We start from the raw sequence: 23,109 nt of genomic DNA, 5'->3' as shown, positions 1-23,109 counted from the left end.
GAACGTTAAACACTGCAAATATCTTGAAGTCGCGCTGTGTCTTCTGACCCCAGGTGGGACTCTCACATTGCTAATATCACGTCTGCTGCTTTATGGAAACTTTCGTTTATGGCCTACACAAGCTTCATAAGGCCAGTTTTAGAATATGCAAACACAGTTTGTTTCCCCCAGTCAGTAAGTAACGTCGCAAAATTAGAGGCTATTCAATACAAGGCGTTACGAATATTACATAACAAATACAAGCACATCGATTCTCCGAATTTGCTTGCAGCTTCATTCGGCCTTGCCGTGTTATCACCAAAAGCCACAACTACGGTGAACACGCTACTACAACTCTTGTGTCTTTGAGAGCCACAAAAAGTTGGAGCTAGCGATACTGATGGCGATATGAATAACAGAAGCTCGCGGCAGAGGAAAAAAACTGTCAATGATGATGATTGATGATGACCCGTGGCCTCAAACGCCATCTGTGAGCGGCTCCTGGAAACTCCTGTGCGCGTGTGTGGCCTCCGCGATCAAGCACACTGTTGCTTGCAGCCGGAGCTGATCGCGGAGATGGCGCATGCATTTCGAAGGCTATTCCCGCGTAGGTTGTGGAAAGTTGGGGTGCGGCCTTTACATGGGCTCTTTTTTTTTTTTATACACATTTCCTTCCAGAAAACAGGGTGCAGCCCTTACACGCGTTTATACGATTGCTTAAGTGGCACCTTCACACAAAGGAGGAACGCAAAATGATTTCGTAAATTACAGAGCAATATCAGTTTTATCGGTTTTTGAAGTGAAAAGCTCCACTACGCCAGCTTTGCAAGTTTGACCTTGAATGTAGCCAGAGGTCAAACAAGGAAGTGACCCGAACCACGTTATAAGTGAAGGAAAATGAATGAAGGAAAATGAACGTTGGTTTTATGTCTCACATTGCGCCATTTCCCTTCCCCAAAAAACCAATTTCTTTTTCAATTTGGCTTTTTGAAATTATCTCCAGGGTTTGCGCCTCGTTCGGAACTGGATTTGTTTCCATAATACAATAATAAACAATGAGCAATAATAGTTGTAAATATCACTGAAGCTGTATTCAATATATACTGTCTTGTGTGAGCGTCTTTAATGTCGTTTCGAAGAAAGCAACACGTTTAAGAAATAAAAAAATCCCACTGCTGTGCATGTGTCAGTATGGCTATCTATGGAAACCACAAGTCGCTCCGTCGCGCCAATCAGTATGAGGCCGGCACGATGAAGGGAATGATTGATTTACTGGCTCAAGTGCTAGAACGTCTGATGGCGTGGAGCCGAACGACGTGTGCCGCTGGCACGTGGAGCGAGCTCGATTCCACCGCACTTTGGCGTCATCATCTTCGACGGCTGGTGCTGCTCCTGCTGCGTAAGGCCGTGGCTGCTGCTACAGCTCAACCGCAAGCGTAGCCAGGGAGATGCAGCTTTTCGCTTTCAACCAGGGTTAACCAGAGCTAAACCACCAGCAGTTTTTAAAAAGATATGGCAAATGTGCATAAATAATCATTTGAGTAAGTTCCTGCTAAAATATCATATAATCTCACCATTTCAATTTGGGCTTCAAAAATATAAGACACCTGAAGAGGCCCTACTCAATGTGAAATCATTAATTATAAAAAATTTTGAAGCAAAAATGTATACTCAGGGAACTTTTCTTGATTTAGTGAAGGCCTTTGATTCTGTTAGCCACGAAATTTTGCTTTATAAGCTCCACCAGTATGGAATTCAAGGTGTTGCATCAGACCTTATCAAAAGCTATTTGTCTTTAACATACCAGTTCGCAAACCCCAAAGGAGAACGCTCGGAAAACCTAGAAATAAAACTTGGGGCACCTCAAGGTTCCATATTAGGACCCAACCTTGTAGTTATGCATAAATTATATTACAGAGGTAAACTATACACCTGATATATCTTTGCTGGCAACACGTTTATTTTTTACAGGTGAATACAGTGAAATCCACTTATAACGATATTGAGAAAACCGAAAACCTGATCGTTATAACCAATTATCGTTATATCTGGACCGGCAAAAAAAAAAGCAAAAAGAACACACCTATGTACTCCCCAATGCATGTAGGTATTACCCGCATGCATGTAGCCACCGCCACCAGTGCTCCTGTTAAGGGCGCACAGCATCTTGGTGCTCTGCCAAGTTCGCCAAGGGAGCTACCCCCACCCCCTCCGGAGCTCCTGTCAAAAGGTAAATATGCTGCAATGTCATCAGCGCACAGCATCTTGGCGCGCTGCCAAGGACTGCACTACAATGCAAAACGGGGGAATGCGCAAGAAAAGGACACGCATAAAAAAAAAAGCTAATTCTCAATGATCTCGGGCGGAAACTACGGCTATGTGAGAGAGCGTTGTGTGGCAGTGGCCAAGCAAGCTCCTCCCTCCAGCGATTGTGACAACGATAGCACTTGGTTCCCAAGGCCGTAGGCAATCCCTCACGGATTTCGACACGCTGGTCTGTTCGGGGAGTTTTTACCTCATTCACTTCAAAGTATTTAATTTTTTTTATCAAAATTTCAGACATTTTGGTGCCAAACACGATATGGTCGACCAGAATCCTATTGTTGTATCCGTTATATCGCCGGTAATTGTAGTGTTATATAAGGTTTATTTTATATAGGAGCAATGGGAGAAATGATAAATCTAAAGAATTTGAAAATTATAAGTGATATATCGTTATATTTGGTATCGTTTAAGTGGATAACACTGTATATGCAGGATGTACAAAAGGCGCCAAAATTTTACCTGTCTCACTTGTCTAATTCACTCGAGGAAAATTGTTTACAACTGAACACGCACAAAACAAATTTTATATTTTTCAAACCCGTTACAAAGTTGGTAGGAAAGCATCAAACTTAAATTCAGTATGAAATATGTCGCTCAGGCATCAAGACAAATTTTTAGCTGTCTGGTTTCGTGAAGATTTGTCTTATATTAATCATCTTATAACTTATTTTGAAGCAAAAGCTTCACTACGCCAGGTTTTCAAGAGGTTAATGTAGTTCCGTTTATGACATTGAAAAGCTTTAGAGGTGACGGTGGAGCAGAGTCACGTAGGCCATGGTGGCGCATATATGCCAAACCAAGATGGTGGGCCACCACCCGAATCTCACGAAGGTCAAGGCCAAATTGAAGCGAACACTTCACTACGCCAGGCATAGGTAAAAAACCAGATGTATGTGTTAAAACGAGACAAGGAGGGCAATGCCATTAGCAATATGGGTAAGATAGTTAAAGTAGTCGAAGAGTTGTACACAAATCTGTACAGAAGCTGATGTAATCAGAACGTTAACAATAGAGGAAGTAAAGAAAGCCTTAGGAGCACTGCAAAGGGGAAAAGCAGCTGGTGAGGATCAGGTAACAGCAGATCTGTTGAAGGATGGAGGGGGGATTGTGCTAGAAAAACTAGCTACCCTGTATATGCAATCCCTTATGACCTCGACCGTACCAGAAACTTGGAAGAACGCAAACATAATCTTAATTCATAAGAAAGGAGACGCCAAGGGCTTCAAAAATTACAGACCGATCAGGTTACTGTCCATTGCCTAGAAGGTATTTACTAAGGTAATCGCTAACAGAGTCAGGGCAACCTTAGACTTTGATCAACCATATGATCAGGCAAGCTTTCGTAAAGGATATTCCACAATAGGTCATATTCACACTATCAATCAGGTGATAGAGAAATGGGCAGAATATAACCAACCCCTATATAGCCTTCATTGATTACGAGAAAGCATTTGGCTCGGTGGAAACCTCAGCAGTCATAAAGGCATTGCGGAATTAGGGTGTAGATTAGCCTTATGTCAAAATACTGGAAGATATACAGTAATCCCTCGCTATAACGAAGTCAGCAGGACGGCGAAAAAATTCGCTATAAGCGGTAATTCGATATAAACGACCACCCGAGAAAATCTAAAGCAGTCGAGCTTTAATTGCGCCGCAACAGCGAGGAAGTCAAAAATACAATGTATTCGGTGAAGCAAAACTTGATTCAGGTGCAAAAAAGGCAGTGAGTTTTGGCTGTTTCAAGTTCTTACCGGTCGTGTGCAACCCCTGCTCTAATCTGACCAAGCATTGCACGAGGCTGCGGTCGCCGCGCCCATGCATTCAACCTTTGGGGTATTTCAAATCGCAAAGGCAGTGGCCGCTTTTATGGAGGTATCTTGAGGTATTTCGAAGGCAGTGGCTGTTTTGATGTGGGGGGGGGGGGGGGGTCACGGAAATGCCGTGGCTCGAGTCTGAGGTTGTGTTTGCTGTGCTCAAAAATTAGCCGCTCATTGTAGGTACACAGTGCGATCATGAAAACTGAACGCTTTTGCAATAGGAGCTTCGTATGATTACTGGGCAATTTTTTTTCCCAATGTGTACAGCTGTGAAGTTTGCAATTGAGTTTTTCGGCGTGAGTTTTTTGGCGCACCGTTGTCGACGACACTGTGCTAATTCTACGGATCGAGTGTCAGTGTTCGCGCAGCGTCGCGTCGGCACCGTTGACAGATGTGTAGGAACAAAATTCAATAACCCTACCACACATTTAGACTGTTTGTCTAGTCGGATGGCACGAATCAAGCATGACCGGCTCGAGAAAATCGCAGGGGAAACACCGTGGTTGCTTTGACCCGCCATGTTGACAGCCTGACTCGCCGCTGGCGACGCTCGGATTTTTCATGTTTTCGGCAAGTTATCGATCTATTTGCACCGTAAAAAGTGCAACGAAGCTAGGAGCGGTGTTTTATTGCGATGCATGCCGATTATGACGAGCGGCAAGCAGATTTCTAGACCGGCTTCCCCAAAGTCGTCTTCCCGATTTGTTAAGGCGCGAATATTAACCGACGTAACGCAAGCGCGCGCGCGCGCGCGCACGCTGCGTTGCGTTGGTGAAACAGCCCCGTCTATAGTTCGACGCACTGCAGCGGCCAACGTAACCGGCGGCTGCCAGCGTGCCCCGACAGGCCCGGCGCAGATTTGGCTCCTGCTCCAATTGCGTGACGGCGCCGCCGACCGCGTCGACCTACAATGCATCGTGCGGAGAAAAATGGCGGATGCCAGTGCGAGCGACGTGAGTGGCACGAGCTGCCCGAATACTGAAATTGTGCGGGATATCATTGTGGAGCGGTTTATCGAAGCCATCAAACAACACCCTTGTGTATACGACACCAAACGGCTGGATTTCAGAGACCATTAGAACAAAGAGAACGCTTGGCAACAGAAGGCGAAGCACCGGTCTCTCCACGATTGAGTTGTTCCCGTGGAGAAAGCGATCTTTCGCACATACATCGAGCGCCTGCTCTTTCGCTGCAAGCGGCGGACTAGTAACACGAGAGCAAGTTTCTATCGCGCGGATAACACCCTAGCCATGTTTCATATAGAAGCCGCAATGCTCTGGATGGAACGAGAAACGGATCAGGCGACGCAGAAAACGGCGCAAACGGAATTCAAACTGCCCGCGTGTCGACGATCGGCGCACGAGGTGGCGGTCGTTCTGCGCATGCTCCGAAGCGGCGCGCGGCGCCTGAGCGCATCTAAGTACAGAGGGGGTGGCGCTTCGGCCAGCGCAGCGAAACCGGCGTATCACGACTGACTTCGAGCGACGCGCACCAGCGCGCTGAACACGTCAGACTATAAATGCGTTTCAATACCTCCTCGCGTCGAACACGGCAAAGGGCGTGCGACCAGGCAGCAGCTCGACAACGCTGTTGTTCACACTTGCAAGCCGCCTTCTCGTTTGAAGCGAAAACTCTCGGGAATGACGTTTTTGTGCGCTTTCGAGAGTTTCGTCTGCTTTCGCCGATGTGAAGCGGTTAGGCTTAGCGAGGACTACGACAGCCAGAGAGCAGCTAAGTTCGTCGCCGAAAGCTCACCTCGCTCGCTACTCGCAAGTGTGAATGGACTCATAATCAGAGGGACACTTTCGTGCTTCTTGGCATGTCTCAGTGCCAGAAATGTTCTTTAGAGCGGTAAAATTTTGCTCACCGAGCGCACCCCATGGAATGCTATGTCGCAAGTCTGCCCGCGGTCTTTTGGCCACTTTTCGGCATCGAAGAGACCACGGTTTTCTGGCATCGCAAAGCGCCACGAAAATTTTATTTTCGTTTGGATTCTATCACGGGGGACACCAGCGACGCGACTGCGACCGGTTCGGGCGCACTTCCGTTCGCATCCGCTGTAAACAGCTGGGGGCACTCGCTTACTCGTTACTACGCAGCTCATCGGTCGTAGGTTTGGTACTTTTGTGGCCTGTTCTGTGCCTGCCTGAGACTAATTCGTCGGCTTTATTAATTTGACACTGCATGCGCAAAAGGGTCGCCGCGGCGGCGGCGATGCCTCCGCTCGCCACTTCGCTTTAAGCGGGTCAAGCTCTTCGTGCGCTTCGAGTAATGCGACCTAAAATGCATGCATTTGGGTTGGGATTGGAAGAAATTTAGAATAAAACGATATTTCGAGTAAAGCGATTTCGTTATAAAGAGGGATTACTGTATATAGGAACTGCACAGCTGCCATAGTCCTCCATAAAGTCAGTAATAAAATTCCTATAAGGAAGGGTGTCAGGCAAGGAGATACATCTCGCCAATGCTATTCACGGCCTGTTTACAGGAGGTACTCAGAGGCCTGAATTGGGAACAGTTTGGGGATAAGAGTTAATGAAGAATACCTAAATAATCTGCGATTCACTGATGACATTGCCTTGCTGACTCACTCAGGAGGTGAACTGCAAAACATGATCAATGAGTTAGACAGTTGTGAAGGAATACGTCTACTTAGGGCAGGTAGTGACAGCTGATCCAGATCATGAGAGGGAGATAACTAGAAGTATAAGAATGGGGTGGAGTGCATATGGCAGGTTCTCTCAGATCATGAATAGCAGTTTACCAATATCCCTCATGAGAAAAGTGTACAACAGCTGTATCTTGCCGGAACTCACCTACAGGGCAGAAACGTGGAGGCTAACAAAAAGGGTTCAGCTTAAGTTAAGGACAACGCAGCGAGCTATGGAAAGAAAAATGATAGGTGTAACGTTAAGAGACCGGAAGCGGGCAGAGTGGGTGAGGGAACAAACGTGGGTTACTGCCATCATTGTCGAAATCAAGAGGAAGAAATGCGCTTGGGCAGGGCATGTAATGCGAAGGCCAGATAACCGTTGGTCCTTAAGGGTAATGGAGTGGATTCTAAGAGAAAGCAAGCGTAGCTGGGGGCGGCAGAAGGTTAAGTGGGCGGACGAGATTAAGAAGTTCGCAGGCATAGGGTGGGCGCAGCTGGCAAAGGACCAGGTTAATTAGAGAGACATGGGAGAGGGCTTTGCCCTGCAGTGGGTGTAGTCAGGCTGATGATGATGATGAGTGCAGTTCCGTTTATGACCTTGAAAAGATTTAGAGGTCAAACTGTGGAGCAAAGTCACGTAGGCCAAGGTGGTGCCTACATGCCAAACCAAGATGGTGGGCCACCCCGAAATCTCTCAAAGGTCAAGGTCAAAGTCATATAGAAGTCATATAGATGTCATATAGAATAAAAGGAATTTCAGTAAACAAGCACATCAATCATGAAGATAGATACTCTGCTTGACAACGGGTGCGGAGCCACCGTCTGTGACGTCAATGGAGAGCTGTGTATATATACCAACGGCGAGCCAGTGGGGGTAGAAACCGGTTTTGCGATGTAGGAGGAAGAACATTCTGCCGTGACAGCGCCGGAAAGCGAAGGTGCAACGTTTCAATGAGGCCAGGAAGAAACACCGTGCTGAAGAGACAGAAGAAGAACAAGTGACATGCGTCGAGAAACAACGGAAGAGCGCTACTGCGAAAAAACAGCAGAAAGTGCTTCAGGTGGTACGTCTTACCAGCTACGTAGAGTCAGAGGTTTCTTTCGCTTCTCACCAGGTTTAACCAAAGCTAAACCACAGCTAATTTTTTCACGTTCTGTCGGCTGCATGAGCTATATAGCTCCACTTATCTCTATTTGGCTGAAAAAAAACTTTATATTGCACATTATTTTACCCACGACTACTTTACGCAATATTAGTGTGGGGCATTACGATAAAAGAAAATTACGACAGGCTGCTTGTGCTGCAATAACGCATTCTACTTCTATCTGAGAGCTATAACGGAAGAATAAGTGACCTGCCAACCCCGCCGCTCTTCTTAAAATACGATTTACTACCGGCCAACACAGTATATTACTTTAAACTGATGCAATTAATTTACAGAAAAAACTTTACACTAGACATACAGATATAATCTCCAAAATATAATTTTCAAACCCATGCATATAGAACAAGAAGGGTTAGAGCTAATTATGGAAAACAGGACCATGATTATCAGGCAACGAGGCTACTTAATCATGAACGCCAAATCAATCTAACACTACCATTTAAGCCTTTCAAACTGCAGTATAAATCATTTTTAATGACCAGCGAACATATTTTATGTATACAGCGCACTCGTCCGAGCCTGCTATCAGGCTTCATATAATTTTTCCAGGTTTCTGTCCTGATGTTACGAGCTTCAAACCCTTTCCACATCCAGATGGATGCTGATCCTTTTTCTCACCAACACGTTGTAGTATTACATGTTTGTTTCACAGAATAATCCCTAGCCTGTATGTGTTTTTCATGTGTTCCTTATATTATATGTTGTACTGTTACACCGTGATTGCATTTCAAAGTTGTACCTGCTGTCAACTTCAGATGTAATTCAAGGCCTTGTTAGGCTTCAGGCCTTTTGCCTTGTCTTCCACTTACATTTGGAAGAAAAAAATACAGTGAACTGCACTGAAAAACTACCCTTCACGAGACATTTGTGTTTGGCAGGATGCACCGGAAAATTTTTTGTATTTGTGTCCCAATCATAGCTTTACGCCAGGGGTTCACAGTTCTTTTTAGCCAAAAGGTGCTGAAAAACTCCACGTCCCGGCTGCTGTCCCTCCCAGTCTCACATGCTTGTAAAAAAAGACACACACCCCATCAGAAAAATGCCCAAATTCAATTAAATAACGACTGGCAGTACAGTGAAACAGTCGTCTATAAGCAAGTACAGCATGAGTTAACTCCAAAATAAAGTGGGTAAAGGAAACACGGCAGGTGAGGCATGCATAAATTTAGCTTCTTGGAGAACCCAGTTTGAGAAGCCCTGCTACACCACAGATTTTGGGAATTCATCCACAGCACTACACTTCCTTAAATACACAGAGACAGCAATCTCACCTCCTCAATTTGCTCGGGCGCAGCGCTGTTCTGTTGCATGGAGAGCACAATGAGGTCCACCCGCTGCTTCTTGTCGACCAGCCTCCTGTGCTCTTGCGTGATGTGTTCCCTCCGCAGCACCAAGTTGGTCAGCGCCTGGTAGCACCACTCCAACACCTGACGAGTTAGCTGCGCAGAGAATATACGTCTCCGTTACAGCATGGGAGAATGAGATTTCCCGGAGTGAGCACCTTGGTGCGTAGCTTAGGCCACAACAAATGCCAGACATTGTTCTATGGCATTTTTTGCAGCTCATAAAGGCTACCTGAAGAAAGAAAAGGCTCACACTTCAGTTCTGCGCTTAAAGAGCGTGCGTTGCAAGCCATGTCACAGTTTAGCACCAAAGATCGTTCACAAGGCATGCGGAAGAACGCGTCCCCATCGTTTTCTGCAGGATCTGGCTTATTTCTTGCAGATGCCAACAACTGTATCATTATGAATCATCACGCCATGAACTGCTATGCCACCTTTAGGACTCAGCGAATGTGTAGCAGCAATTACAAAAGTGCACAAATTTCACTTTTGGGGTTAGTGCTGCGCCCTGAAGGTCAGAGAACCAGATTACGATGCAGGTGCTAAAGCCATTGCGCATTAATACTAGCAATACAGTATAACCTCGATTATATGGCTTTCACGGGGACCGCGCGAAACCATTGTATGATCTGGGCGTAGTATAATCGAAAATCTCGCACAAGTGATGTATTCGCATTAAGAAACGTGCCCGCAACTCTGGCTTTCAAAAATTAAGTTATTTTCCCCACGCATTACAAATGCACCCGTTTTCATTCTGCGAGGATTAGTTCTTAGACTGTGTGCAGCCAGGCCTTTTGGTGTCGAAGACACGGCTTTAGATGAAGCGCATGTGCGCTCCCGTCCTTGCACATAAAGTAGAAGTCACAAGCGCCTCGAAAACAGCGATTTGAACGACACATCAGAAATATGGCTGTTACAACCCTTCGAAGACGTTTTGCAGCAAGCAGTCTGACCAGATCAGCGACATGCCTCTCTGTTCAGAGTTCCTCTAGAACCGCCGCCACTACGCACCAGAAGGCAGCAGTGTCTGCAATAGTAATTCACATCATAAAGAAATAAAGAAAACACGATGTTCGCCTGCGATGTGAATGTGTCGGCGACGTGCTTTCTGCAGTGATGTGCGGCCCACTGGCTGACGCTGCGGCACTCGCTCCTGGCTCACTCGCTGTCGCTGAACCTAACGTATCCAGCACCGAAGCCAGAGCTGAAAGTGGTTTCTGTGATGTTTTCGAAGGTGAAAACGGAAGTCAAACTCCAGCCGTCCCGATGCATAAAAAAACCCGTTTATTCAAACATACAATCATGTATATATATAACGAAGAACAGAAGCGCCCCCTAGGGAATAAAGAATTCAAATGGAAACCGAAACTGAATACAACATACTCCCCCCCTTATTCTTACTGATTACAGTAAAGCCTCATTAATTCGGCCCCCGTTAATTTGGACGCGCCATCTGGTCCCGTCAAACATGTACATAACACTATGGCACGAAACTCCCGTTAATTTGGACATATTTGGCGTACTTCGGTTAATTCAGACAGTTTGTGAAGTCGTGTTTAAATCGCACCGCCAGCGATGGCGTCTCTGATTAGCGTGCACCGATCTCAAAGGCCATGCTTGCATGTGCTGGGAATGCCGAAAGGCCGGAAAGACGTCAAGGCCGCAGCTGAGTTTCCCCTTCCGGTGGCGATGAAAGGAAACTACTTGATGATGAAATCGGGGTTTCTTGATGACCCGGTGGTTCTACACCACCCACACCTTCCACACCTCCCAACCAAGAATGTCACGCGGACACTTGCTGTCAGTGTGACATAAAAGTTCAGTCACAATTTGCCGGAACACAAAAAAAATCACACAACCGTGCACACACACACGCATATTGTGGTTAATTCAATCCGCACACAGGGGTAGAACACCAGTCTGCACATTCCAGAACTTGCCATGTCCGTTCTCTGAAGATTAACTGCCAAACTAGCCTTCACTTCCCCCCGTGACTACCGCAGTAAGCTAACTAGTTACCCTAAAAAAAAAATTACACCTACTATTTAATCACTCGTTTGCGGCTATAGCAGAGGAAACTGACGCAAACACACATCAAAGAATTATCCTAATGTCATTGTTCCTGGCATTCTAGACAAGAGAGCGCATCAGCGCACTTGTTTAGTGACCCTTTAATATGCACGACCTCTAGGTCATACTTTTGTAATGCAAGCGACCAACGCATCAACCGCGCACTAGTGGGCGCTGAACGGGTCAGGTATGTGAGCGGGTTGTGGTCTGTTGCGACCTTCACTTTAACCCCAAATAACCAAGTATCCAGTTTCCCCAGTGCCCAAACGACTGCAAAAGCTTCTCTTTCGATTGCCGACCATTTGGTCTGAGCAGGGGTCAATTTCTTGCTCAGAAATGCAATCGGCTTCTGTTCCCCATCAACAGACTGCAACAGACATGCTCCTATCGCCACCTCCGAGGCATCCGTTGTGAGAAGGAACTCCTGGTTTTGATCAGGTGCGACCAGCTCCGGCAACAACGCCAGTACCCTTTTCACCTCACCAAACGCTTCCTCGGCCTTCTCATTCCAGGGAATGACATTCGGGACCCGCCTGTTGGTGAGGTCCGTCAATGGGCGAACTACCTTTGAATACTCCGGTACATATTCTCGGTAGTAGTTAAAGAGGCCCAATACGCTACGCAGCTCCTTCTTTGTTTTGGGTGCTTTCAGTTTTGTGATCGCGCTTACTCTCTCTGGGTCGGGAGCATGCTTGCCTGATCCTACTACATGGCCTAGGTATTTTACCGTTCTCTGCGCAAACTTGCATTTCGCAGAGTTTGCCGTTAAGCCTACTTCTCTCAGAGTCTCAAGTACTGCCTGTAGATGTTTGATGTGCTCCTCCCAGGTTCCCGAAAAGATGGCGATGTCGTCAATGTATGCCATTGCATAGGAGGAATGTTCTTGTAGGATTTCGTTCATAATCCTCTGAAAAGTTGCTGCCGAGTTTCGCAACCCGTACGGCATTACCTTCCAAGCATAGAGTCCTTGAGGTGTTGCAAACGCGGTATGCGACTGTTTGTCTAAGGCGATCTGCCAGTATCCGCGAGTCATGTCCAATACCGATATGTAGCTGGCACTTGCCACTTCGTAGAGCATCTCAGTCATATTAGCCATAGGGAAGCTGTCTGATTCAGTAACTGCATTCAATTTTCGGAAATCAATACACATCCTTACTGACCCATCCTTTTTGGCTACGCATACAACTGGATGTGCGTACGAGCTGTCAACTGGATAGACGAAGTCCCATTCTAGTAGTTGTGCTACCTGACGCTCTATCTCCTTTCTGAATGCGAAAGGTACCTTATACAGGTGTGACCTTTCTTGCTTGGTGTTGGGAAGCAGCGTTATTTTGTGGCAGCCCACTTTGCATCGACCTGGGCGCTCGGAAAAAACTTCAGACGCCCGCGTTATGACTTCACAAAGCTCAAGTCTTTGTTGCTGCGTCAACGCTTTATCTGAAATCTCGAACTTTAGGGATTGGTTCCGCATTCCGCGATGTGGAGTCTCATACACCTCACCAAACTTGCTGTCCGAGTCGAAGACAACTCCCACATTCTGGGTTCGTGCTACGTAGGGTCGCAGCCTATTTGCATGCACCCATCTGTTTCCCCCGTCAGTGTCAAGAATATAGCTGTTATCTCTCTTCCTTTCCTTTATAACAGCTGGTCCGCGCCACTTCGGCTGTAGTTTACCCACCTGGCCGCTTTCTAGTATGATGACTTTATCCCCTTCTCTGAACTCTTTTGGTCTGGCCCTAAGGTTGTATTTGGCTGCATACGACCTCTGTATGGCCTCTGCCCTTTCATCAACCCTTTTCGCGGCGTCATTCATCCGTTCCCTCAGCTCGAGCAGATATTGAGCGGCTGGTTTATTCAGTCCCGTCGGCGGAGTCCACTCACCAGTCCACGTTTTGTGGAGGATATTGAGTGGTCCATGTGGCGCCCGCCCGAACATTAGTTCAAATGGTGATTTGCCCGTTACGTCATGCGGTACCTCCCTGTATGCCCAAAGCATGCATGGAATGTGCCGGTCCCATTCTCTCTGATGATCATGTACGACATGTCGAAGCATAGCCTTAAACGTTCCGTTCCACCTTTCCACAATCCTGTTACTCTGAGGGTGTTCCGGAGTGGAAAACCGCATCTGCACCCCCAGCCTCTGCATGAATTCTTGAGTTAATTTGGACACAAAGTTGGTTCCTTGGTCACAGCAAATAAGTTCAGGAGTCCCATACCTAGTGAAAACCTCTATTAGTGCCTGGCATGTAGCCTTGGCTGTCAGATTTTTGAGTGGTATCACTTCTGCCCATCTCGTACACAAATCAACGACGCTCAGCGCATAGCGGTGTCCCTGTGCTGACCCGGGCTCAAGTGGTCCTATACAATCGAGGAACACTACCTGAAAAGGTGTCTCTGGTCTAGTTAGCGGTGTTATCGGCACTCGATCTCGAACAGTCGTACGTGAAAACACTTGGCACGTATGACAGCTGCGGCAGTGCTCCTTCACGTCAATTACCATCGTTGTCCAAAAGAACGCACTTCTAAGCCTCTGCTTGGTTTTCTTTTCTGAAAAATGCCCTCCACTTGGTCTGTCGTGCGCCAGTTCGAGCACTTCACGTCTTCGCGGCTCTGGCAGCACTAGCTGTTTGTATAACCTTCCATCAATCTTTTCTTCACGGAAAAGCATCTCCTCCTGCACTACCATCCCATGACTACCTTCTCTTGCCTGTCTCCACGCTTCTCTCAACGATAGATCGTCTCGCTGCTCCAGTTTGAAGTCTCGAACCCTCGACGTAGTTTCTACCACTACTTCTTCCTGACCTACTGCAAAAGCTGGCACAACTATTGGCTCCGCATTCTCGTTTTCCTCGAACTCGAGTGTAATCTCTGTTTTGTCCTCTTCCAATCCATGTGCCGTGTTTACCTCTCGTTCAAGAACAGCTCTCTCTTCAGCCACTGCCACCTGCTGCTTTTCCATCCCTTCTAGCATTGCATGCGTTTCGGGTGTGAGCAACGCAACTACACCTTCAGCTAGTTCTGCGGTGACTGCACATAGTATTGGCAACTGCTGATTGACTGTTTCTCCTTTCGGTACTAAAGACATAGGCACATATATTAAGTCTGCCTCCACGATCTGTCCAAAAGCACCCCTCAGTTTTATTTTATCGGAACAGTCATTTCGACACAATAGAGGCACCGTCTTTGCCCTTAACACTGTAATCTCCGCCCCTGAATCTACACAAGCTTCTGCCTGGTTATCTCCGATTTGTAACCTTACCCTGGTAAGAGAGTGAGCTTTACTCAATTGCTCAAGTTTAGCCGTCCTTTCCAGTTCGGATTCTAGCTTATCAGGAACCAACATTTGAGCTCGTGCTACTAGCTTGCTCGCGTCCTCCTTAGACTCTGTTGCGTCCTGTCTTTGCTGTGCACTTGGGCAGTGAATAGAGATGTGCCCATATTTCTTGCAGCGAAAGCACTTCGCCCCTGCGTGTCGATTTTTACCTCCGGAGTTAGGGCTTAGGATTGGCGTCTGTTTTTCCCATTTCTCCCCACCTTGATGTGGTGGTTTAACACCTTCGAACCGCTCCATCGGTTTGCCTACCCGTCGACTTTCCTCGAACGTCTCCGGTAATCCGGCAATCTCATCGGCCGTAAGCCAGTTCCGGTTCTCATTTTGCATGACATATCTCCTCACTTCGTCTGGCAGCACTTGTTTGAAACGATCTGCTATCATTAAGCCTTTCAAATCCTCCAGACTTTCAACCTCTCGACTATTCACATAGTACATGAACATTGTCTCGAGCTTGGTCGCTACCTGATGCCATGAGTCACCTTGCTCCTTACGTACCGCCATGAACAACCGTTTGTACTCATTCGGAGTCATTTTGAGCTCTTTTAGAACCCTTTCCTTAAGCTCCTCGTATGGCATTACCGTTCCGTTGGACTCGCTAGCTACAAATGCCCTCATTTTCTCAGTCAGAAATGGCAATAGGATAGCCCCGCAACTTTCTTTAGGAATCTTAAGGGTCTCTATCATTGTGTCTACACTTCTGAACCATGCGGGCACTAATGGGTCCTTTTCTGGCATAGGAGCCAGCACCGCTCTTAGTTCTTTTGCGTACTCGCCCAACTTTGGACCTGACCGCTGTCCATGCTGCGCATCCAGTTGCGGTGGAAGTTGCCTTTGCCTCAATTTTATTTTTTCCAATTCAATTTGGAGCTTCAATTTTTCAATTTCGAACATTTGAACCTTCTGCTCTTTTTCCATTAGCAAAGCTTGCGTCATATTTCCCAGTGTCCGCTCTGTCGTTAGCACCGACTCTGATGACACGAGTTGCTCAACAGGCTCTAGACCATTCCCCCCTCCAGCATCCATCTCTGCATCAGTCATTATAGCGCTACCCTATAGCGAACGACTACTACACAGACATGGCAGTTTCGGAGAAAGCAAACAGGTGTCCTACCTCTTTCGATGCTCCGACGACCGCAGCGCTGTCAATCTCAGCGTGATGTCAGCGTGATGTCAGCGTGATGGCAGTCGCGCCTTCGTGCGCGTGATACCTGGATGTGTCTCGTGCGCGGTGGCGATGATCTGAGCCGTGAGGGAGGACGGAACAACGAGGCGCTCTGCACGCAGTAGCAGGTTGCCAACAACAAAAAGTTCTTTACGAATAGGGAAGAATGGTTTCGCCTTTTCTGGTATGGTGTTCTTTGATGGCCAGGAACTCAGCATGAATGACTTAATGGTTTCCAGGCAACCGTCGAGGGCAGCCTGCCTGAACTTCTCCTTTGTCATGCAGGCTGGCTCAATGAACGAGACAATTTCTTCCTCCTTAGCAGTCTCTGCCTCTGAGGTGGGTGCTGGCAGCCGAGAAAGTGCATCTGCTACAGTGTTTGTGGACACCTTGCGGTATTCAACAGTGAAATTGTAGCAAAGCAGTCGTGCACTCCACCGTGCGATTCGGAGTGGGCGTCTTCCACGTCCTTGTGACAACAGCGAGGACACCAGTGCCTGGTGATCTGTCCGAATTGTGAAATGGCGACCCCAAAGGTACGTGTGCCCAAACACATGCAAGTGCTTCTCTTTCACCGACTGAATATTTCTCTCCATAGGCGACAGTGTACGAGATGTGAAAGCGACTGTGCGGAGCTTGTGGCCACTTTGTTGCTGCAGGACTGCTCCCAGCCCACAGTCGGACGCGTCGATCGACACAATGACCGGAAGTGACAGATCGAACATCTGGAGGACTGTACTCGACGATAGCATTTCCTTAACCCTCCTGAAACTGCTGTCTGCTTCGGCTGACCAGATGAACGGCTCATTTTTGCGAAGTAAGATTCTCATAGGGTCGACCACTTGTGCCAAGTGTGGAACAAACTTTGAGTAGTATTCTACGATACCCAGGAACGAACGGAGGGCGGCGACATCAGTTGGCACTGGTGTGTTAACTATGGAGTCTACTTTCTCTGGAAGTGGCGATATACCACGTGCAGTGACCTTATGCCCTAGAAACACAAGTTCTGGAACGTCGAAGAGCATTTGTTCAGTTTCAGACCTGCATTCTTGATCTTTCGCAGCACGGTCTTCAAGTTTTAAAGGTGTTCTTCTGCGGTCTTGCCAAAAATGAACACATCATCAATGTAGAACAACACGCCAGGGCAGCGGTCGAGGATTGTTGCCATCACCTTCTGAAATGCCGGTGGGGCAGAAGCCAACCCAAAGCAAACTCTTTTAAAACGGAAAAGCCCGTCATGAGTGATGAACGCTGTCAGATCCCTGCTGTCAGGGTGCAAGGGAACCTGATGGTATGCAGAAGCCAAGTCAAGTTTTGAGAAGTGTGCAGCGCCTACCAAAGCGTGAAGCAGCTGCTCTGTGTGGGGCAATGGGAAACTGTCTGGAACAATAGCTTTGTTCGGCTCTCGAAGGTCTACACATATCCTGATGCTACCATCTTTCTTGTCAACAACAACAATGGGGGACACCCATTCAGAAGCATCGATGCGCTCGATAATGTCAAGGCTCAGCAACCTCTGAAGCTTGGAAGCTACAGGCTGCACGCCTTGCCGCGTCTTGATGCGATGCGTGAACCCCTTAGCAAGACCCAGCTCGGGGCTGAAAAGCGAACTGAACTCATGTGCTAAGGCTGGTGGAAGATCTTTGTTACGGGGCTTTTAATTAAGAGCATTTAAGAGCAGAACCCTCAATGCAAAGATTCAAGGCTTTAATGCCGTCAAGACCGATCAGACAAGTTCCTCGGTGAACAACATAAAAACGTAGTGACACTGTGCGGCCTTTAAACCGAACATCTGCCTGGAAACAACCTAGCACGGAAATCGGTCGTTGAGAGTAGTCAAACAGAGTGACATGTGGAGCAGGCAGGAGCAGAACGCTCTGAAAATATCGACTGAATTCTTGCTCCGACAGGATTGAAACAGACGACCCTGAATCGACAAGGAATGTCAAAGTGACATTCGCGACTTGCACTTGAATATGAATTCCGCTACGCGCGGAATGTTGCACAGTGAAGACTTGCTCAGCACTGCTAGATGACGAAACATCTTCATGAAATTCAACTTCCCATCCTCGTCGCCAATGTGACGTTTTCGAAGGTGAAAACGGAAGTCCGACTCCAGCCGTCCCGATGCATAAAAAACCCGTTTATTCAAACATACAATCACATATATATATATATATTTAACGAAGAACAGAAGCGCCCCCTGGGGAATAAAGAATTCAAATGGAAACCGAAACTGAATACAACAGTTTCGAACTAGCTGCCGATGACCACAGAAATGTATGATCTTGTTACTGCCTATACAATAACTTCGTGCTGGTATGAACGTACAGTTCACTTCCCTAATGCCTTTGCCAGCGAAGCGTGTGGCATCTCTCATTCCGGATGGCTCCCACAGGCCATCGTATGAAGCGGGGCATGCATATTTTTACAATGTATAACTGACGCTTTTAATGCATTATCTTTATGGGAAATTCACTGGGCCCATGCCAATTCATCGTAAATTCGGGTCATTACATGAACGGGGGATGCATAATTGGGGTTCCAATGTACCAGCGCAAACGTGGATGGTCCCAAGCTCTAGTGAGCACCATGTTCAGCAGCACAGGTTATGCTCATTAAAGTGGTCCTTGCAAATGTTCCCATTTTTCACTTTTACACATACTTACATTAGAGGACTGCAAAACCGATGTCAACTCCTGGTTATTTACTTTATTCAGTGTCCAGGAGTATAGTTGGGCCTATTGCAATAATCTTCCCATTTGTCTTGATGTGAAAAGCTGAGTTTGGTTAAGGAACTTGAAACTGAATGAGCAACCTTGATTTTGCACCATGACAGTTGAATGCATAATGTCAAGCACAACTAATTATGGACATAGGCCTTGACTGGGGTGGCTGCAACAAATATGAGATTTTCTTCTCATGTTGCCTTCAAGAAATTTGTGCTTTGCATTCTATTTTTCAGATGACCACTATTGGTTTGGTTTGGTTTGGTTTGTGGGGCTTATGGTTTATGGGGGTTTAACGTTCCAAAGCGACCCAGGCTATGAGAAACGCCGTAATGAAGGGCTCCGGAAATTTCGACCACCTGGGGTTCTTTAACGTGCACTGACAAAGCACAGTACACGGGCCTCTAGAATTTCGCCTCCATCGAAATTCGACCGCTGTGGCCGGGATCGAACCCGCGTTTGTGGGGCTTAACAGTGGCACAGGTCATAGTGGAAGGCTCTGGATAACTTTGACCACCTGGAGTTCTTAACATTCACTGACAATACACAGTACACAGGCTAAAGGCCTGTGTACTGCGTATCAAACCCGCATCTTTTGGGTCAGCAGCTGAGCACCATAAACACTGAGCCACCGCCGTGGCTCATCTAATTGCTTTTGTAAAACCACTCCAGACAGTAAAACATGGACAACATGGTGAACTTGGTTAATTCAATACACCAGATAATTTGAAGAACTTCTGCGGTCCCATAATTCTTAATGTTAACTTTACCCGATGATTCGAAGCAGCGACCTGCCCGGCTGAAACAAAGATATGGGGTGCTATGAGGGAGTGCCCGAAACCCAATTTCATCGGGAACCCAGTGAAGCGACAGCTCATTGGAGCCACGAGGCGATGCTGCAGAGCGATGCCTCAGCTCCCCATACTTTCAGCACAGAAACTGGCCCACGATATATGGTCACGAACTGTAAAAGACAGCGTCAGCAGATGAGAAGACGTGCTTCACTGCAAAGCAGCAGACACAATAACAAGTTTGAATATACCCGATGGTCAAATCCATCATCTTTTTTCATCTTCAAAAACCCATTGACTTCGAAATTAACGAGGTTTTACTGGGGCTCAGCAGAAAAAGGTAGAATGCAAGAGCAGAGACAAAATGTAGAATGTAACTTCTTGCTGTACCTGGGGTATGTCGACGTGGAACAAGTATATCATCCTGGAAGGGGCATAATCCAGTGTTCTTGGAAGTTCCTGCATGAAAAGGGTAGGAGGCAAGTAAAAGCTCCGACCTCTGAGAGACACTAAGGACAACTCCATCCTGTCGTAAAAATCAAATCAGTGCTTCTTTCCGGCTATGGTCCCAGAGCAAAAGATGCTAAATCGCATTTCAAAGCTACTCTATTCAAACTTGTGATGTCCGCACTGAAAAGGAAGTGTAGCCTAGCCTCAAGGATCTTTGCCACTAGAACATCGTAATCAATTGATACAGGCCAACACAAATCTGTCCTCAGTGTCCCTTTAATTGGTCACATCCTGAAGAATACTCTTAAACCCTTGTTTGCCAAAAGTGCACAGAATTTTAAACACTGAGCTGTGAATAAAAATGAACTGCGGTGAAATCTGGACCTTGTATTTTGCATGGATAAGATAGTTAAAGTAGCCGAAGTGTTCTACACAAATCTATACAGTAGTGAATGTAATCAGAGCGTTAATGAGAGAGACAGTAGCGCACAGCAATGCATCATCCTGCCAGTAATGAAAGAGGAAGTATAGAAAGCCTTAGGAGCAATGCAAAGGGGAAAAGCAGCTGGTGAGGATCACGTAAAAGCAGATCTGTTGAAGGACGGAGGGGGGATTGTGCTAGAAAAACAAGCCACCCTGTATACACAATCCCTTATGACCTCGACCATATCAGAAACTTGGAAGGACGCAAACATAATCTTAATTCATAAGAAAGGAGACGCCAAGGGCTTGAAAAATTACAGACCGATCAGCTTACTGTCCGTTTCCTGCAATGTATTTACTAAGGTAATCGCTAATAAAGTCAGGGCAACCTTAGACTTTAATCAACCAAATGATCAGGCAGGCTTTCGTAAAGGGTATTCATGATGATAGTGGATTTTTACGATGCAAGGGCACCTGCGGCCAAAGAGCACCATTGCACAAGGCATTTTCGACTTCTCAAGGTGGGGTCAAAGACCCATGTCCCAAGCATTTCACCCTAAATAAGCCGAGCACCAGACGAAGGGAAAGCTTGTACCCACTGTATCACCGGTGTGTAGCCGGCGGCACTGGGGATCGAACCCCGCACCTTCCGCATGAGAGGCGGATGCTCAAACACTCGGCCACCACTGCGGTGTAAAGGGTATTCAACAATAGGTCATATTCACACTATCAATCAGGTGATAGAGAAGTGCGCTGAATATAACCAACCCCTATATATAGCCTTCATTGATTACGAGAAAGCATTCGACTTTGTGGAAACCTCAGCTGTCATACAGGCATTGCGGAATCAGGGTGTAGAAGAGCCTTATGTGAAAATACTGGAAGATATCTATAGCAACTGCACAGCTACCATAGTCCTCCATAAAGTCAGCAATAAAATTCCAATAAGGAAGGGTGTCAGGCAAGGAGATACATCTCGCCAATGCTATTCACGGCCTGTTTACAGGAGGTACTCAGAGGCCTGAATTGGGAACAGTTTGGGGATAAGAGTTAATGGAGAATACCTAAATAATCTGCAATTCACTGATGACATTCCTTGCTGGGTCACTCAGGAGATGAACTGCAGTCCATGACCCATGAGTTAGACAGACAGAGCAGCATGGTGGGTCTAAAAATTAACATGCAGAAAACCAAAGTAATGTTCATCAGTCTAGCAAGGAAACAGTGGTTCAGAATTGACAATGAGGTGCTGGAAGTGGTAAAAGAATACGTCTACTTAGGGCAGGTAGTGACCGCTGATCCGGACCATGAGAGGGAAATAACTAGAAGGATAAGAATGGGGTGGAGCGCATATGGCAGGTTCTCTCAGACCATGAATAGCAGTTTACCAATATCCCTCATGAGAAAAGTGTACAACAGCTGTATCTTGCCGGAACTCACCTACAGGGCAGAAACGTGGAGGCTAACGAAAAGGGTTCAGCTTAAGTTAAGGACAACGCAGTGAGCCATGGAAAGAAAAATGATAGGTGTAATGTTAAGAGACCGGAAGCGGGCAGAGTGGGTGAGGGAACAAACGCGGGTTAATGATATCTTAGTAGAAATCAAGAGGAAGAAATGGGCTTGGGCAGGGCATGTGATGCGAAGGCAAGACAACCGCTGATCCTTAAGGGTAACGGAGTGGATTCCAAGAGAAGGCAAGCGTAGCAGGGGGCGGCAGAAGGTTAGGTGGCCGGATGAGATTAAGAAGTTCGCAGGCATAGGGTGGGCGCAACTAGGAAAGGACCAGGTTAATTAGGGAGACATGGGAGAGGCCGTTGCCCTGCTGTGGGTGTAGTCAGGCTACTGCTGATAGTGGTGATGATGTATTTTGCAGTCAGTTCCGCATGTTGCAGGTAGCGCTTAAAACACCGCCACGCCTATTTTCCAGCAATATCTTCTGCTACACTGGTCTCTGAACATGGTTCATGAAATATTCGCCTTGTCAGGAAACAGTCATAACACCTCAATAAGCCTAGGGTTCCATAGATGGCAGTGTTAAGCTGGCTGCCATAGTCATTTTTCATTCGTTCTGTGGTGGGTTCACCTAACTACCTTGCTATATACTACAGCAATTTTGAACATTTTTGTGTCCTGACCAGTTGGCCATGAAATGTGGCCCCAGTCTTGAGGCATGGCCACTACCAGACAGCTCAGCTAGACACAACAGCTCAGCTTTGGAGAGCCACAGAATTTAAGTAAGTGAAAGCTCGTTAATTCGAACCTTTATAATTTGAACTTCTGGATAAGTCGAACTGTACGTTTTGGTTCGGCCGCACTCCATAGGAGCCTATGTAAAACATAGCTCGTCAATTCGAACCTGAATGGGCTGCGCCACCGATAATTCTAACTATGCACTGCCACACCTGGGTGGCCTGCGCACGTGACAACCAAGGGTGGCCTGCGCACGTGACAACCACCTCTTTGGAGGAGATGTGGAGAGGGCAAAAAAGGTCACTGGCGAGGCGCTATACCGTGTAAACAGTTGAGGGTGGGAATCGGTTGCGTCACAGCATCTCCGGCACTTCGAACCCGAAACTACGCAGTTGGGCTTCGGGAAATCTAGACTGCCTAGACTTCTGCGAAACCAACGATTTGGAGTTCACGCAGATGTTTGCTACGCGTCTTTGTCTTGGTTTTCCGGTTCCCTTTACGTCACATTCCGTGCAATTAGCTGCAGCCATAGTGATCAAGTTTCGTGGTATGCCTTGGTGTAATGATTTAGAAGTGTCATCCGTTAGCGGTAATTACGACAAAATGCTTCAAGAGGAGACTGAAACCATGCGTGAAGTCGGCACCGGTGTGTTACTGAAACAGAATATCGCCAAAAA

At 46.9% G+C, this 23,109-nt stretch overlaps 1 protein-coding gene across 1 annotated transcript in view; it reads right to left on the bottom strand.

The window, feature by feature from the left end:
* Positions 1-23,109, bottom strand: part of Polr3C (RNA polymerase III subunit C) — an 81,267-nt gene that overhangs the window by 9,205 nt on the left and 48,953 nt on the right. Inside the window, exons 9-10 of the mRNA XM_077663608.1 lie at positions 19,760-19,828; positions 9,212-9,379 (exon numbers count right to left, since the gene is read on the bottom strand). Coding sequence (XP_077519734.1) covers positions 9,212-9,379; positions 19,760-19,828 — 237 coding nt within the window. The remainder of the gene's footprint in view (positions 1-9,211; positions 9,380-19,759; positions 19,829-23,109) is intronic.

The sequence above is a fragment of the Amblyomma americanum genome, chromosome 4, assembly GCF_052857255.1.
Source record: "Amblyomma americanum isolate KBUSLIRL-KWMA chromosome 4, ASM5285725v1, whole genome shotgun sequence".
Lineage (NCBI taxonomy): Eukaryota > Metazoa > Arthropoda > Arachnida > Ixodida > Ixodidae > Amblyomma > Amblyomma americanum.
The sequence above is the reverse complement of the archived record's forward strand: the minus strand, read 5'-3'. Positions and strand labels throughout refer to the sequence as shown.